General features: G+C 42.7%; 2 protein-coding genes across 2 annotated transcripts; both read right to left on the bottom strand.

Moving 5' to 3' along the window:
• Positions 1–1,124: 1,124 nt before the first annotated feature.
• On the bottom strand, positions 1,125–9,657 carry rpn2 (ribophorin II). Its single transcript, XM_054616359.1, has 17 exons — positions 9,562–9,657; positions 9,026–9,216; positions 8,799–8,894; positions 8,398–8,573; positions 8,212–8,287; positions 7,936–8,070; positions 7,679–7,855; positions 7,470–7,588; positions 7,047–7,152; positions 6,371–6,462; positions 6,169–6,283; positions 5,805–5,999; positions 5,628–5,714; positions 5,418–5,513; positions 4,264–4,339; positions 3,024–3,153; positions 1,125–1,852 (listed from the first exon to the last, which is right to left on the bottom strand). The coding sequence occupies exons 1-17, from the start codon at positions 9,572–9,574 to the stop codon at positions 1,837–1,839; spliced, it is 1,896 nt and encodes a 631-aa protein (XP_054472334.1). The 5' UTR covers positions 9,575–9,657; the 3' UTR covers positions 1,125–1,836.
• A 283-nt stretch (positions 9,658–9,940) lies between these two features.
• mybl2b (v-myb avian myeloblastosis viral oncogene homolog-like 2b) lies at positions 9,941–17,198 on the bottom strand. Its single transcript, XM_054617040.1, has 15 exons — positions 16,874–17,198; positions 16,309–16,405; positions 16,113–16,184; positions 15,913–16,005; positions 15,606–15,826; positions 15,380–15,512; positions 15,233–15,292; positions 14,857–15,069; positions 14,250–14,522; positions 14,016–14,158; positions 13,036–13,135; positions 12,829–12,939; positions 11,346–11,462; positions 11,124–11,255; positions 9,941–11,023 (listed from the first exon to the last, which is right to left on the bottom strand). Exons 1-15 carry the CDS (start codon positions 16,891–16,893, stop codon positions 10,895–10,897), a joined length of 1,914 nt encoding a protein of 637 aa, XP_054473015.1. The 5' UTR covers positions 16,894–17,198; the 3' UTR covers positions 9,941–10,894.
• Between the last annotated feature and the right edge of the window lie 139 nt (positions 17,199–17,337).

Raw genomic sequence — 17,337 nt, forward strand, 5'->3', positions numbered from 1 at the left:
AATAGACATCTACATTTTTTTCTTTGCACTAGTCTGAATAAAAGACATATTATGGAAGCTAAATAGTCCCAAATCTTAAAATTCTTTATAATACCTATAACATTATAGACAAAATAAGCAGCAGTCAAGGTAAAAAAAATATATGTATGTATTTATTAGGAGTTTAACACTCAAAAATTCTTAGCTGCTTCATCAGGACTGTGTGGGTGTTTGATTTATTTAAACATTTCACCATCAGTCATCAGATTCTGACTCAAATCTTGCTGAATCCTGATTGGTGCAAAGAAGTATGTGACATCACTTTTTCCAGCCTGGCCCCGCACACTTCAAACCAGTAAAAAAATAGTGCAAAAAGTTGAAAATAAAAATGATAAATACAAGGATCACTCAACCAGAACTGTTTTAACTAAAATAATGTGTAAATGTAGGAAGCTGTCACTCACAGTAAGAAGCTCTTTGGGAAAATATATTTTCACCTGTGCTGTGTGTGTGTGTGTGTGTGTGTGTGTGTGTGTGTGTGTGTGTGTGTGTTGATTGTTTAATGGGATTAGGACAAACTTTTAGGGGAAACACAAAGAGGGAATTTTATACTAATACAAATTAATTTATTTCTACTGTTATTGATATAAATACAAATACATTTTGGTTACGTTTGTTGAAATTATCTTAAAATCCTGACAGCAATCAACGATTTAAAAAGAATAAAGAAAACAAGTGCTTTGACTACCTACCTTCCTGCACACACTGTGACTCACCAGTCTGCCACAAGCTGCTAGCGTAACGTTTGTTGTGTTCGTCCTTATTGATCATTTTTGGATTTAGCGACCTTGTGAGCTAATAGTTGCCGGCTACTTTCGTTGGATTTTTTTAATCCAGCATACTCTTGCTAGTTTCTAAAGATTACAAAACCTAGCTTTACGTAAACATTTGAATCCTTCATCTACTGGTTCAGCAGACAACAGAGATGTCTGATTGGACATCAGAGACTGGAGGTAGGTTTTCCGGTCAATTAGTACTATTGTAGGTACCTTAAACCCGTTTCAACAACAACAACAGATCTATTAGTTGTAGGAACATCAATCTCCTCCTCATCAGACTCTTGGACTGTGTTCCTGTTTTCCCCTCCATTTAAGAAAGAAATAAACTTAGATTCACCTCCAATTCTTTATTTCTTCTTCTTCATTACAAAAACATTACTTCCTCAAATTAACCATATTTCTTTATCAACATGTTTTTCTGTGGGACGCCAACTCTGTATCAAATAGGGGACTATCGCTCCTCCAACACATCTGACGCACCAAACAGTTAAACACACTGGGACAGTAAGTAATGTTTAACAGATCAGTGCTACTGCCAATGTTTTTTTTTGTTGCTTTTAATCAGCTGAAACAAGTTGACCAACAGCTTCTGTTACTAGGTGAAAACGGCATTGAGCGAAAAAAAGAGGAATGTACAAAAAAGAAAGACGAAAATTGACAATCAAACCCCAAATCCATCAAAAACAACAAATAAAAAAACCAGCTCACTTGGAAAACACTGGCATGTTGGACAATAAGAACACAAATCTCACAGGAAGATGAAGTGCAATGATCAGTAGCTTTACAGCCATCGGTAAAAGAGAATCTGTCAGTGGGCGTTTGTCCTCGGTGACGCTGTGATTTCTCGATTTTCTTCCATTTGGCAACGCGGACAAACTGAATGTTTAAACTGTCGATTTGGATTCTTGAACTGCCACTCCATGTTTAAAGTCTGATTTGATGCATCGTAGAATGACCCCTTGGAAACAAAACAAAAAAAAAGAGCTTCGCTGGTGTCTTCTTTTTAATTTTCTTCCTCTTATTTTTTCTCAATTCTGTGGGAGAGAGAGAGAGAGAAAAGAAACAAACAGTTAATAAATTAAATCCTTTGGGGCTTTATTTAACGCTTGATCTTTGACAAGTCACGATCATGCATTTTAATGCACAACAAACAATGTTATTTAGGGCAAAGTAACACAAGAGAAACTCTCATGACAAAATGTCTTAAGGTTCTGGACGACGCACACCTCGGCTCATGAACACAAAACAAGTCACTCAAATGTAATGGCAGAACCAGAACCATGGGTGTTAAGACCACAATGGAGGTATAACCACGGTGCTGGTATGGCTATGGTCATGGTGGGATGAGTGAGAGGCAAACCAGGAGGAGGGGGGTGTTAGAATGATCGAGCACCACACAGCCATGCACGCGGCCAGCCATTATGGAAAATGCACTGAGGATGCAGACTATGAGGATGCCCTTACTTCAGCCTGGAAGCACGACCGACTCGTTTGTTACAAATGTGGGAGGGGGGAGGGGCTTTATCGTAGGCTCCTATACTTTGCCAACCTACTACTTTGCTCTGCGGCAATCCTGAAAAAAGGAGTACAGAGACAGCAAAGTGTGGATAGAGAGGTTAAAAAAAAAAAGAAAAAGACACAGGCATCAGCTGAAAAGGAGACAAGAGACTAGCAGGAAAGAAGAGGGAGGGGGGACGAGGAGAGAAAAACGTCCTCACTAGAAAAATATGACATTTGTGAAATAATTTATTCCAAGAATTCTACTTGCTTAAAAAGGGTTAAATGGGCTGATTTTAGGAGCAAGAAGTAAAAGTGAACAATTACAGAGTGACGTTTTGAGTCAGAGACACGGGCTACAAATTGCTCACTCTGGCCCGTTGAGGGCTCTACATACGGAATGGGTAGGAAATTGCCCACTTAGATCATCACTCTTGCAGATCTTGCTGCCACGCTCCACTCCTGGTCCAAGTGAGCACGAACTCTGCTTCTGGCAGAGGGCCTGGCATCGACATCAGCCTCTGGGGGACCAACTGAGGAGCAGCGATATGAGATAGGCACTTTTCCTCGGGGCTTTGAGGCCAAGAACTACCAAGAGGCTTCAAAGCACCCGAGTCCTCGTCGTCTGAAAAGGGGCCAGGCTTTTCTCTCTGGGACTTAAGGACTCTCTAGGGACCATTTGGCGCCAGGCGCCATCAGGAGACGTACCTCTTAACAGCTTTCTGGGCCAGCATGCGGTTCCCGGCGAGGAAAGTCACACCGCCGATGATCGCCAGGTACTTCAGAGTCTGGAACATGTTCAGGTGAGTCCAGTAGACGTACATCAGGCCCAGAATTGCTGAAATGAAACGAGAGAGTGAGCTGGAGCATTAGCATAAAAAAAGGGCCGTAGTTCAGTGGTTCCTTAAGTGGGTGAGGTGCTTTAAAAAAAAGGTATAATATGCAGCATTTTCCCAAAAAACAATGTATAGACTGATACAACAATAATCCCTCTAAATTGTCACTCACTACCCACTGAAAGTGTGTTGCACTGTTGTTGCAGTGTTTTCACTTTTCTTATTATTTGCTTTGTTCGGGACGTTTCTGGGCTTTCAGCAAAGAACCTTTGGACCCCATGTTTGTGTCTGACCCCCAGAAAATAACGATTTCGTCCCCTGCCTGGTCCGAAAAGTGAAGCAAAAGCCAAGCTAAGTAGGTTAAACTTGCATTATTGTTAATGGCCACCAGGGGGCGATTCTGTTTACAAAAAGAAGTCAGATTGTATAGAAGTCTATGAGAAAATGACTACTTCTCACTTGATTTATTCCCTCAGTAAACATTGTAAACATGAGTTTATGGTATGGTATCTTTAGTTTCAAGTCTTCTTCAATACAGCATGATGTTCATTTGTGAAATAGACCATAAAGCAGGGTATGCTTTAGGGCGGGGCTACTTTGTGATTGACAGGTTGCTGCCATGGTGTAGTATGGTCTGGGAGTGTCTGAGAACTTTAACCCCGTTTACAGTGTTTTCCCACAAAACATTCAAACTGTGGGGTGGTCCACACAGTGTGTTTATTTGTGCTTTAGAAATCAATAAATCACTAACCTTCTTAAACTTAATACAAGAAATAAACGTGTATGGTTTGACCGCTACTGCTTTAATTACATCAACACACTGCGCCCTCTTCTTTTGCAATGCTAAATAGGCACCTAAAGACTTGGCGCCATAAATAGTTTATCATGTTTATCATGTTCTGGAGACGTTGTTGCTGGGGGGGATGTTTTATTTCGAGATTTTACGCGTGGAATTTCTCGAATGATGCAGCGATGAAATTAATTATGATAATTTCACAGTGGCAGTTGCAATTCCCTTATTGTCTTGAACAACAGCAGACAAATAATAGATGAAGAGGCTGTAAAATAATCAGATGCGTGATGAACATTTCATTTCAGAGATGGGGACTAACCTGCGTGTCCCACGTGGAAAAGAACGGTGCTGGGAGAGAAGCTGAAGTTGGAGATGTTGGCCCCGAGCTTAAACCACTACAGACAAGAATAAAAGACAATGTGATTTTCATCCCCTTCAAGAGCTGCAAACAAAAGGGGCTGAAAAAGTGTTTACCACCTAACACACAATGCGCTGACACACTGCAACCATAACTATTACTCAGCACCGCAAATGCCACGGATAAAAATACACCGTAGCTTTTGTGATTTTCAAATTAAAACAAGCATTATATCAGTGCAGTACTGGAGTCGCATTGGCTGTTTAATGAAAGCTTACTACTGAAGAGCTTTTTCTAAAAGGAAAAAAAAAACCACTGTGCATACAACAATAATAACAAAGCTGAATACTCTATTGAAAAGGATTTGATGAATAATGGAAGGAGGTCTGTTTGTTGGCGGGGCTTTAAATGAGACAAATGGTTTCTAAATTATTTTCATAGCCAAGTTTGTCCACAGTTAAAGGGATAGTTCAGATTTTTTGAGGCGGGGTTGTGTGACGTACTTGACCAAAGTCAGTGTATTGGCTACAGTAGGTACTGCTCTTCCATAACAGACAGGAATAAGGGCACAGGGAAAAAATGAGACTCCGTTGACAAAAAAAGTAATATTACCTCGCAGAACACGATAGTTGCTGGTCCATTGCTGCCTTGATCAGTTAGTTTTAGTTTGGTGAAAACGAATTAACCCTTTGTAACACCAAAGACACATAATACGACTTACAAACTAACCAATCGAGGCAGCAGTGGACCAAAAGCTCCCGTGTTCCGCGAGGTTAAATTTTGTTGTGTTATTTTTGTCAATGGAGTATTGTGGCTTTGAAGGAAGCATTGATGACAGCTTCAGTTTCCTGTCAGAAAGCGCTCTCTGATGGCAAGGTAAAGTGGAGAAAATATTATAAATATTGCGTGCACTTAAAAAAACGTTATGCTGCTGCCCCTTGTTCGTTGCTTCAAACTAGAGGCGTGGCCATTTACTGTGGGTAATACAATGACTTATGTATCAGTACCTCATATGACCCTCGCATCAAAATATCCAAACTAACGATTTAAAGTGATGGCAAAAAAAAAAAAAAAAAAAAGGCAAAACAGGAAAACATCTTAGTTTGAAATCTTACCAGGATGAGCAGAAGAAGTAAGGGAGACAGGATGAGTGCAGTGAAGGTGTTGGAAACCACCGTGGGAGGCTTCTTCTCTGGTTCCCTGAATAAATGCTGCAGAGACAGGAGGAGATTTTAAACGACTGCACTGATGCTGCTTGATTTCCATCATCAGGCAGTGAAACTGATATTTAAAAAAAAAAAAAAAAAAGGGTATAAAAGTATTACCTGGATCTCTGGTTTGGGCACATAAAGAGTCTTGGGCTGAATGGCCACTGGAGCCTCCTCATCCACGAACTTCAGAACAACGTCAGCCTTTCAAAAGATAACTCAACTTTAGGGATCAAAATTCACTTCTCACTGAATAACCCTAATTACCACCATAAAGTCTGAACAGACGCTTACCACATTCCACAAGATGGGATTCTCCAAAGTAGCATCCCCAACGATGAGATGGAGGGAGTAGGTGCCGGACATGGAGTCAAACTCTGATTTCCTCTCTGCTGTGTCCAACTCAAACTTGTACAGATTCTTGCTGTCGGGTTCGGCCACAAACACGACCTCTTGGCCAGTTTTCTGATTTTGCAGTCGGACGAAGGTCTGTGACAGGTGAAAGAAAACGGTCTTAATCTTGAGAGAGGCCGAAAGCTTATTTTTCTTCACAAACACAGCTGTTTTCATGATTGTTTTGGCCAACCATGTAATAACTGTACACTCATGATGGCCGTCTGCTGCTGACGTGTGCTCATGTCCCACCCTGATTACATACCTGGTGAGGGGTAAGCTCCACTCCGGTGTTGACGTCAACCAGCTGGAAGGACATGGCAAAGTTTTGGTGGCTGTCTGCTGTGAAGGAGCTCTTGCCTTTGGAAGGATAGTCCACCCTGAGTTGTTTAAAAAAAAAAAAAGCATTTAGTACTCCATCGTCATGCTCCGCAGGGTCGCCTCACTTATCAGACTTGTTCCCTAACCTGACGGTCTTTGTGCCGATGCTCTGGTCCTTATCCACCACGGAGAGGTCCATGTTGGTGACGGCCACCTCGGTGGACACCTTCACTTTGAGCTACAGGGGGACAGAGTCACAACATAAGGTTACATCAAGTGAAGGGCATGAGAGCAGCAAACCAATCCCTTAACAAAATAATGACTACAATCATATTCAGAAAGACCCCCAACCCAGAAGGTGCTGCAGCCACAACAAGGCTTGACAGGAAGGGGTTTACCATGTTGCAGTGACAACTATCTTTTAACAATAAAAAAAAATATGGCAAAGAGCAGCTGTCTATTTCAGATGTCTAAGCTGAATCAAGACAGATTGGATGTCATCTCAGAAAGCATTGACGATGGAAAGGCTGATGTTGATGTCACTTGAAGGTGGACACGTTTCCTGATAACACTTAAATTCAAATTCTGGAAAGTATCTTTCAGATTCAGGCAACCAAAAGCTGATGCCTGGTTGCCAGCCTGGCAATGTCTTTTAAGAGTTAGTGTTGCGTCCTTCAGGACCTGCCGCAGCTGACTCAACAGCAGCACTTTTGCATTACATTTTCCACCAAAGCAATTAAAGCCACACACACGTTTATCACTTAAGTAAAATCATTCCACTATTGTTAAATGTTGTGTCTCCAATTCTGACCGCCAACTCACCTCAACGTGATTGGCAACAAGCCGGGTATCCCCAGTCACTGCGATGGTAAACTGGTAATATCCGCTGGCAGGCTGGCTGGACATGAAGTTCAGTTCAAAGACACCACTGAAAAATAAGAAAAACGAAATATAACACGGTATAGATTCGACTAAAGCCAGGCAGTGCTTTAATATAGTAAAGGATCGGAATATGCTTAGCTAAACACAATCTACAAAAAAAGCTCAACAATTAAATTGGTAGAATGTTACTATTCAAACTGCACTTCTGTCAACACTGGGAAGTGTTGTGGCCAGAGCAATGAGGTAATGAAAGTGTGTGAGCGTGTTTGTGTATATTCCTTCCAATTTTTGGGATTATCGTCAAGTAAGGGGAACCCGAGGAAAAGTTATAAAGCTAACACTTATCTCTCTGATGATACATACTCATTAAGTGTGAATGGAGCTTGGCTGAGAATGATGCTCTTGGAGGCCACGGCGTACGCAGATTCCACCAGCACGTTGGCCAAGGCCAGAGGTTGAGACATGACATCAGTGACAAGGAGCTGTGAGTCAGACAGAGAAACAGCGTCACTATGAGCGAATTAAAAACCACCCATGGGACTATAACCAGGTTGAGATCCCACAATCTGTACCTGCAGGGTCGGCTGGCTGTGGGACACCGTGGCAGGGCCCGAAGCACTGACGATGACCGGCACGTGGAAGCGGTTGTTGGAGAGAGCAGCCGCGGCACTTGCCACACTGAAGGCCTCGGCCAGAGAGTCCCAGGATTTCTTGCTGAAGATAGAGTTCACCAGCTGGATGACCTGGTCCTGTTGGGAGAACACACAGTCCATCAGTTTCAGAAAGGGAAATCCCACACAGAGAAAAGATTGACAGACCGATATCATACCTCCTTCATATGGGGCTCCATGTCCACATGATCTGACAGGGAATAAGCAGCGGTCACAAACAAGGCGGTCGCCTCAAGTCCCTCCTCAAACTGGAGGTAGATGCCACCGAGATCATCCAAACGAGCTGTAAGATCCTGAGTGGGGAAAAAAGCAAAAGAGTGTGTTAAAACTTTGCAGAAACAAAATCTCTGTGCATGATTAAGAGTCCTGTGTGTCTTGCGCTAAGCCAAAACCCAGCCACACAGCACCACCTGGTGGAAGAATAAAGAGCTCACCTCAATTTCCTCCAGTATTCCTCCAAGTTCTGCCTGCTGGGACAGGCGGGCTGCGGTTAGCAGAGCCGAAGTGATACTGTCCAGAGAAGAGAAAACACATTTGTTGGGAATCAAATATGCCCGTGAGCAATGCAAGAACGACACACAAAGATACTGCACGGCCTAACATAAAGAACCAACACTTACGCCATAACGTTGTCCTCCTTGTTGATGCGACCGGTCAAGGCACCTACAACTTCCTGGGAGACCAAAGGAAGCCCCAGAGAGCTGAGCGCGCTCACGGCTCTATGAATCTGAGTCATGGTGGAATCTTCACTAACCGCTGCTAGGAGGATGTCTCGTGTTTCATTGGACACAGGGATCTATGGAGTGAAGATACACCTCATATTAAGAGTTGGTTCTAAAAGGGGTTCATACATAGTGAACAGCATCGTTCGCTTTGCCATCTTGATGTTAAGGTCAATATCATCTTACAGGCATATATTTGTTTTCTATGTTGTCCAACCCAACTACACGTCCACTCCAAAAATGCTGTTTGCATACAGAGTCTGAAATAAGGACAGATAAGAAAGCGGAGGCAAGCATACCTCACATCCTGAAATGGCTTGACTGGTCTCAGCAGCAAAGAAAAGAGAGTCAACGCTGGTGGGATCCAGCTGGGATCTGATAAACTGGCATACTCCCTGCAAACAAAAACACATTTCAAACCACAGAACATCAAAGATCAACATGTAGCATACAATACCCAGATTGAATTATGACTAAAATGTTTATAACAGAATTGCTGACCGCAATTATGGGGTGATTTTCTTACCTCGTGATCAGGAACAGTTGCCCCGAGCTTGGTCAGACCGACGACGGAGTAGTATGCGGAGTCCAGGTCGGTGAATTGTTGGCTCAGGAGGTTCTGCAGTCGGGCCACATCGGACAGGGAGAGGTAGTGCGCCGGTGTGAGCGCCTGAGCTCCAGCGAGAGCCAGGCTGACGAGGAACAACCCAAACAGCCCTGCGGACACAGAGCGGAAACACGTTACCCTGCCGGATGGTATACATGCGTATTTACCGGTTACCACCACGGAGAGCAAACATCACATTTTTACAATGCACGATCTCCTGCGACGATGTGTATTCATTCATTGAGATAACGCTCGCTCGTTCATTGCACGGCGAGCTACACGGCGAGCTAACGCTAGCTAGCGTCGGTAGCGAGCGACACACTGCGTGCACCCGGTGCTATTTCTTCACCTATTCTAAAAATTGGCGATCCCATAATAGCGCTCCAAAACGTCAATATCACGAGGAATATGCTTATCGAACATAACATTTGAAATGCATAAATGAATTCACTTACGAGACCGGTCCATGTCTTGCAGTCTTATGCAGCGTCACCAAAACCGACGATTGCTTCCGGTATCTCAGAGTGAGCTGTCACCAAAGGTATAATATCCGGCGGTATGTTGGACGTTTCAAAATAAAAGACACAGTAAGTACACGTCGAATAAAGTCAGCCTATGTCCCACTTAAGGATAATAATGATAGTTTTATTGGTATCCGCCGAATATATTACAGTTATGTGCCGTTTAATAATAATAATAATTTTATTACAATTGTAAAAACATATTTTTGGCTTAAATGTAATATTCGTTAGTAGGCAATAGCATGGTTTATTTCATAAACTGGTATATTCTGAACCTATTTTAAAATGACAACAATTCTAATGTTAAATGCCAACTTCGAATTAGATACGCTGCTTTGTGCTGCAGAGGCATAATCAGGAGAAAAGTGTGCATTGGACATATTACATGCGTTTTATTAAATTTCTTAACAAAATTCTGTATGATAAAGTAAAAACATACAACTCTAAATATTTACAAACAGTGCCAATTGACATAATATTCTTTACATCAACCGTGGTACAGCGTCCATGTCCCATTGCATCGCAACTACATGGATGCTACAACAACTTTCCTAAGTGTATTCATCACTCAGTTGGATCTCAATAAGTAGTAGGTCTCCTTGATGGATAGCAGATGTGTTCTTCGGTCACTGTTAAATTTCCATTAGACATCCAAATGCCCCCCATAGGACCTCACTTTTTATTTGCATATTGAGATTTATATTATGAATCTAGACACATGCTAAACAGATTTTTACAACAAGACATGTTCACTCAACATTTTCAACATGGACCCCCTCATCTCTAAATGCATTAGTGATCAAGCTGAATTTACTCCACATTCAAGTCATACATCAGAACTTAAGATATGGAGGCGCGACCTGAGACTTTTGTACTCTTCACAACTTTAAAAAACAGTTAAATTACAGACACATTATGCAATGTAAAACCATGTCTTTTCAGTGATAGCAAAAGTGATTGGCCGTGATTTTTTTTCCGATTCTACATTCATTGCTCTTTTCTTGTTTAGGTGACAAAACAATGAAATGCGATTCATTACTTCTATTTTTTCAAGCCTTACACAAGGCCATTGGAGTGAGACTAAAAATCACCCTCAAATTATTCAAGGGGCTATATATTGTCAGTGTTGTGATTGCTATTGAAAACTGTACTAAACATACATATGACATGTTGCTCTTCTTCACCACAAGTTACAACAACAAAACGGCACAGGGGTCAAACAGCAACATTAGGTTCTGCATGTGTTGGTGTGGAGATGAAACACGTCTCAGGACAGAATCAGCGCCCGGTTGGTGGCGCGGGTTTTTAGCGAGCGAAGGTAGCGTCTCGCTTTCTCCGTCATTATGAGCTGGTCTTTAGTTTGTCCACAAACAACCATTTCCCATTCTTTAGACATCTGAAGGGAGAGAGAAATGTCAAAGTAGAAAAAGCTACATTAAAATACGAGTGATGAGGACATCTATTCCTTTTAAAAACGTAAAAGATGTAGAACTTACCAGAACTGGGGGCACTGTGCTGGGAAATATGGCACTGTCGCTGGGTCCCAAAAGGAAGCCCTGATCCAAAATATTGTCATGCTGCTTACTGCAAAACGACGAGGAGTTGAGGGACACTATCATCGGCTCGTCCTGTGGTCCGAAAAATGAGGACAAGACGAGTTAGGAGGCGTTAAATCTACGGACTGGCTAATAATACGTTTAGACTTTTTTTTTTTTTACCTTGATTGTGTGTTTGGCTTCAATTTTGAGGAATTTGCGTTTGGATATGGGCATCACATGGCAGTCCACGGCATCCAGGGCCAATGATTTCCGCACTTTCTTCATAGGAGGCCGATGCTGAGAATAAAAAAAGCTGAGTTAATAGCTTCAACAAGAAAGACAACGATGAAGTCCCTGTTTAAAACAAAAGGGACAACAATATGTCCAGGCAGAAATGGATGGAGGCCAGAATTGAGCCGTTTATGAACAGTTTAATTGTTAGGGTTACAGCGTGAAGCTAAAACGTATTAGTTCAAAGCACTCGTGAATGGCTGTGGCAGTTGGGGGAAGTGAATGAACAAGGGATTTCACACTCATTTGTTTCTTTGCAGCTGTCTGCTAAACAACAGTGGAAGGCTGTTCTTGTAATGCATCGCTCCAAGGTGTGAATTGGTGGAGGTGAAGCATTGTGGGGCTGAAAAGCAGCAAGCATCCAACGTTCCCAAGCAGTCAGACTTCCCAGATTCACTAAAAATAATCTACAGTTTTAGTTTAACAGGCATGCACTTGAGCTGCTACAGGTACTTGAACGTAAGCACAAACCATCTAATAAACACTTTCCCCGCTCTTATTACTAATTTACAATGTGTTCAAGAGTTAGCATACACCATTACAGAAAGCTGAACCCTGACTTCACATCTGGGCTAGCTGCTGTTATGCTAGCTTCTGTAAATCAATGGAATGCATCATTCACGTTGTTCTAAAAGTTAACTATCCATCTTTCTAAAATATAAAATATAAATTAGCATGAACTACATAACTTGCTATTGGTATTGAAATCTTTGGACAAGTACTTTTAACAGTGACCCAGGTTGATAGCATTCAGAGACTTTTTTTCCATCATGGCAGAATAAATCTAATACATAGCATTAACCTTTTCTCCCTTATTGATGATATCCACCTAAGTTCCATTTTAAAGTAATCCTTTCAACTTTTTTGCCATTGTCTTAAAAAGTGTCTAATTCTTGTCCATTGTTATGGCTCACCACCCAAAGCTTCAGTCTGTTAAGTTGCTAACAGTTCTTTAATAGAGGAAAATCCTTTAGTAGCGTTAAAGGAGATCTTAACAGAGTTCAGAACAACTCAGTGACTGAGGGATTGCCTCCACAAGGTTTGTCAACATGGCGATGGTTGAGCCAGCGGCTAGAAGCTACTGGTGCTAACAGCGCAAAGAGCAAACAACTGCAACAATGATGAAAGAGCTAACAGTGTTTACATGGGGGGGGGAGCCGCACAGTACAGTGGCCATTAGCTAGCCAGTTGTTAGCTAGCATCTGCCAGTATTACTAATGTAAATGTGATTTTGAATGAGGTTCTCTTATTTTCCGATATAATGCTGGCTCTCTATGATGTAGCATGAATATGTATAAATGTTATGGTACACCTTTAACAGGGGTTAAAGAATTGAAATAGTTCAGTCGAGTTTTAAAGTTTCCTCTGTTACCATCGTTTTGCGCCTTTGCTCAGGCGGAGTCGAGCGTGAACCAATCAAGTCAATCCCAGAGTCTCTCATGATGACCTCGTTTATGTCGTCTTCAAGGTTTGGAGTCTGAGGCTGAGATTACACAGCAGAGGAAATAGTGTTAATGCAGTGTTGATTTATTAACCAGGAGGTGAACTCATTGATTCACACTGACAATCAGATACTCACCAGAGGCTGCAGAGGCCCGTACTTCTCCATGGCGTTTTTGAACGGCGTAGGGGTTCGTGGGGTCGAACAGAGATCGGACTTGTGGTTGGGAGTAACAAATCTACATGAAGAGAAAATGTAAACACTGAGACTCCAATTCAAATTCGGTGTTGAATCTTATCAGGGTTAGCAGCAGCCTAATTCATGTTCACAACCTGTTACTACAACCTCTAAATGAGATGAGCGGCTTCATTTCTAAAATGTTTGACAAACGTTTTTGACACATTCAATGCGTGGATGTAACCTACTGTACATCATGAGCAACATACTCATAATACCGGTGTTACAGAGTGATGTGCTCATTCTCTCACAAACTATCTTTGTCTGAATACAGGCACCGGCTGCAGAGAGCATATTAACCAGTGAACAGAGCCGTAACTGAATTAACTAATAATGTGCAGTTTATCTAATCTGATATTTTAAGTAGTCGGCTAAAATCGAGAATCCTATAACCATTATGTTTTTCATTGCTCTTGACTGAGAGTAGATATGAGGTTTGAGAAGAGCTACGTCATCGGAGCTTAAAGCTACTATGAGGAACCTTCATTCTGTGAATATTTTGGCGGTCACCATGGACAAAAGCGGTGTTTTTTCGGAGCACCAGAGTCCCTTTAGAAAACCTCTTATTTTACTCCAGCAGGGCTGACAGTCTGGTTCTCCTTCCCCTTCAGTATTATCCCCTTTCCTGCAATACGGCCTGGGCCTCCGACCTCGCAGCAAGAATGACTAAATAGAAATAGCCAATCTTCTCGCTGATTGTCTCGTTTACTTATATAGTTCATATAGATGCATCAGTATTCAATTGTTGAATAATTGTTGTTTAATAACCAGTAAAAAGTCCCTCATGGTATCTTTAGTGAATCCAGATATTTTGCAGACCCCAAACTGGATCCAATATGCAAAAAGCTATTGGAACCCATCACTAGTTAGAGACCACTCACGCTGAGTTTTCCTTCTGGGTGAGGGGGGTCTTGTCCCTCTGTAGCGGTGTAGTAACTAGGGCTTTCTGGCTGCACACTGGCGTGGATGTGAGTGACGGGTTCTCCAGGTCGTGAGTGTCCTGCTTGGTCCACATGTTGAGGAACTGGAACAACACGCGTTAAGTCAATGGGCCATCTCAAACGACATTATGAGCGGCGCCAAAAGGCCGAATGCTGCAGGATTTACTAACTTACTTGAGATGGAGAAAAGGGCAGGATTTTGACAGGAGTGCTCTTGGGAGTCATGGAGTTATTGGCGTCGGGGGACAGGGCGATCCGTCTCCGGCTGCGGCGGTTCAGTATGGAGGGCGGCGTGACCCCTCCGGGGGAGATGGGGATGAGCTCGCCCTTGCTGCCTTTGCTCAGCTCCTGCAGGGCGCTGGCCTCCAGGCGAAACTGGTGGCGCTCTGGGCTCGGACTGTCCTCCGGCAGGTCAAAGGCCGCCAAGTTGCACCAGCCATCCAGGTCCTGATGACAGAAGAGACATGTTACTTGTTGTTGGAAATCTGGTCTGTTTTTAAGCCTTTTCCCTGATAAATATAGAGGTGTAATATTTTATAGAATCATATACATGTTTTATAGAAGAATAATAACAATATACATGTAAAAACAGGAAAAAAATATTTCTTATCTGAACTTAATATTTTAAAAAAAACCCAAAAAAAACCAAAAGCATTTGTAATTAGTAAAAGAAAAAAGCGATTGCAATGTAGCAGCCAAGATGGGAGTATTGCCTATTGGATGCATATTTAATTTACATGCTATGTGATATGTCTATTTGTTGGTTATTGGGGATTCTTACCCCGTCCACCATGTCCAGCACTTCCTTCAGTACTGGGCCAGCGGGGGAGAGAAAGCCAGAGCTGTCTACCACCCAGCTGGTAATGTTCATTTCTCCCGCGGCGTCCCCTTCGGACTTGGGACTCAAACTTTCCGTAGGAGAGGACGCGGCCTTTGACGGCCCCTCTTCGCCGGGCCTGGCTTTAACCGAGTCTGAGACGGGCGTTTCCTGCGACTGGTGGAAAATGAAGACATCTATAGCAATACTGACATCAAAAACATGATAACGGTTGTATAATACAGATCTTCTTTCCATCCACTGACAGAGATTAACTTATTCAAAGCCACACTGTATCTAAATTGTGATATTATTAATATGGATGCAACTGGTTGCTCACCGAAGGTTGCGTTGTCTCCTCTGGATCATTTTCTGTAACATCTTGGGAGCTAGTGGACATCTGTGTTATCAGAAAAAGAAAAATGATTTTTTAAATACTGCTCCTACATCCATCTCAGAGGTAAACATACTGGAAAAAATAGCCCACCTGCACATCTTTATTAACACGGTCCAACAGCTCCTCAAGTTCACTCGGACTAAAGACCTCCCCGGCATAAAAGCCCATCTCTAATTTGCGTTTGATGGTGGAATTCCAGTGGTTCTTCACTGCATTATCCGTCCTGTGAATAAAGATCACAACATGAGTCCTTCATGGAGGGGGGGTTTAATCAAAAACTCATCCTCTGAGCTGACCTAGATGGGAGTGTATTTACCTTCCAGGGAGAAGCTTGGCAATCTCCGCCCAGCGGTTTCCCAGCAGGCAGTGAGCCTTGTAGATGATGAGGTCCTCCTCCGCCGTCCACGAGGACTTCTTCACATTGGGATTGAGGTGGTTGTGCCAGCGCTCTCGACACTGCTTCCCCAGTCTGCCCTTCAGGTGCTTGGCCACCATCGCCCACTGCTTGTTGCCGTAGAGATTTACAAGCTCTATAACCTGTAGGGATAAAGTGTGTCAGATGATTTATCGTTATGTTTTTTTTGTGTCAAATTTTAAACCCCGGTGCACTGATAGTCACTTACCTTCTCGTCCTCCTCTTTGGTCCAAGGGCCTTTGACCAATTCTGGATCCAAGACCTTAAACCAACGGTGCTGACACTGGTGTTCAGTGTGATTCTGAGCAAAACAAAGCAAGCATGAATGAGATTGCTATAGATATAAAAATAGCCATAGAATCCCCTAAAAGGACTGTCAACCACAAAAAATGTGATGATTAAACTCACTGGTACGTAGTTGGCGATATATTTCCAATCATTTGGTCCCAGTTTTTGAACCAGTGCCTTGAGCTTGTCATCCTGTCGACACAAACAAACAAGCAAGTTTATGTCCCCTGTTTTACACAGCTTGTATTTGCTCCGACGGGGGTCAGGAGTCATTGAGACAACATGCAAATTGGTGGGGACATGTCAAGACAATCACCTCCTCTTGTGTCCATTTCACCTTCACTTTCCCACCGTCTCTCTGCTCTGCCACATCAGAGTCGGTGTCTTGATGCATGGCCTCCTCTCCATCCTCACTAAGGAACAAAAATCATAAAGGCTGTGATGTGAACCATTAAAGCTGACAGTAAGAGCAGAAACTAGCCACGGACCCACCCTTTATGGTGCGGCGAGGATGACCCGATTATCAGGTTTATTTCTGTGGTTAACAGGGACTTAGCGAAGATCACATCTCCATAAACTACTGTATGGCAAACTATATATTAGGTACACTATTAGGCAGGTGTTTTTTTATTATCCGTGATTTAATAGATTTAATGTTAAATTAAAATACTGTGCTCATTTTATCGCGATTCTTCGGAAAAGGGCGGCACAAACAAGGGTCCGTGAAGTACTCACAAGTGGAAAGATTAGGTCTAAAAGCAAATATTTTACCAAAGCCAAGTAAATGCCTTTAACGCCGTAAGGTCAAAGGGTAATAGTATATCCAGTTGGAATAAAATAAGTACTGCTTACGCTACGGAAAACAAAGATTTACATCTTACCCGCGCGGCCACCGAGACATTTCCCTCTGTTTCTGTTGTTTACGGTCAGGCGGTGATTTGTTCCAGCAGCCGGTTCACGTCATGTGCGCGTCTATTTGGTATAATATCGCTATATTCCGCGTGTTTGTTTGTCTTTATGAGGCAGCAGCCAGTGAAGGTGACGGAGGCCCGCTGCTGTTGTGATGAAGGCTAAAGTTGCAGCTATTAGCCAGCTGGAGCGGAGCGCCCGGGTTGTCCGCGCTCCTGGGTTTCTATCTCGCGCCCTTCTCTATCGTAGAGACCGGATGGTGACGTAGCTGCGCGTTAGACGTGCGCGGGGTGTCGGGCGGCCAGATAGAGGACTTCCAGTGACAGCTTCGTCATAAAGTCTTATTTTAAATGTAAATACCAGGTTTAGACTACAGAGAAGGGGTTATGTTGACATGTTACCTCTACATGTACTTTATCAATTTAGTGACAAACCA

The sequence above is a fragment of the Anoplopoma fimbria genome, chromosome 17 (genome assembly GCF_027596085.1).
Source record: "Anoplopoma fimbria isolate UVic2021 breed Golden Eagle Sablefish chromosome 17, Afim_UVic_2022, whole genome shotgun sequence".
Taxonomy (NCBI): Eukaryota; Metazoa; Chordata; class Actinopteri; order Perciformes; family Anoplopomatidae; genus Anoplopoma; species Anoplopoma fimbria.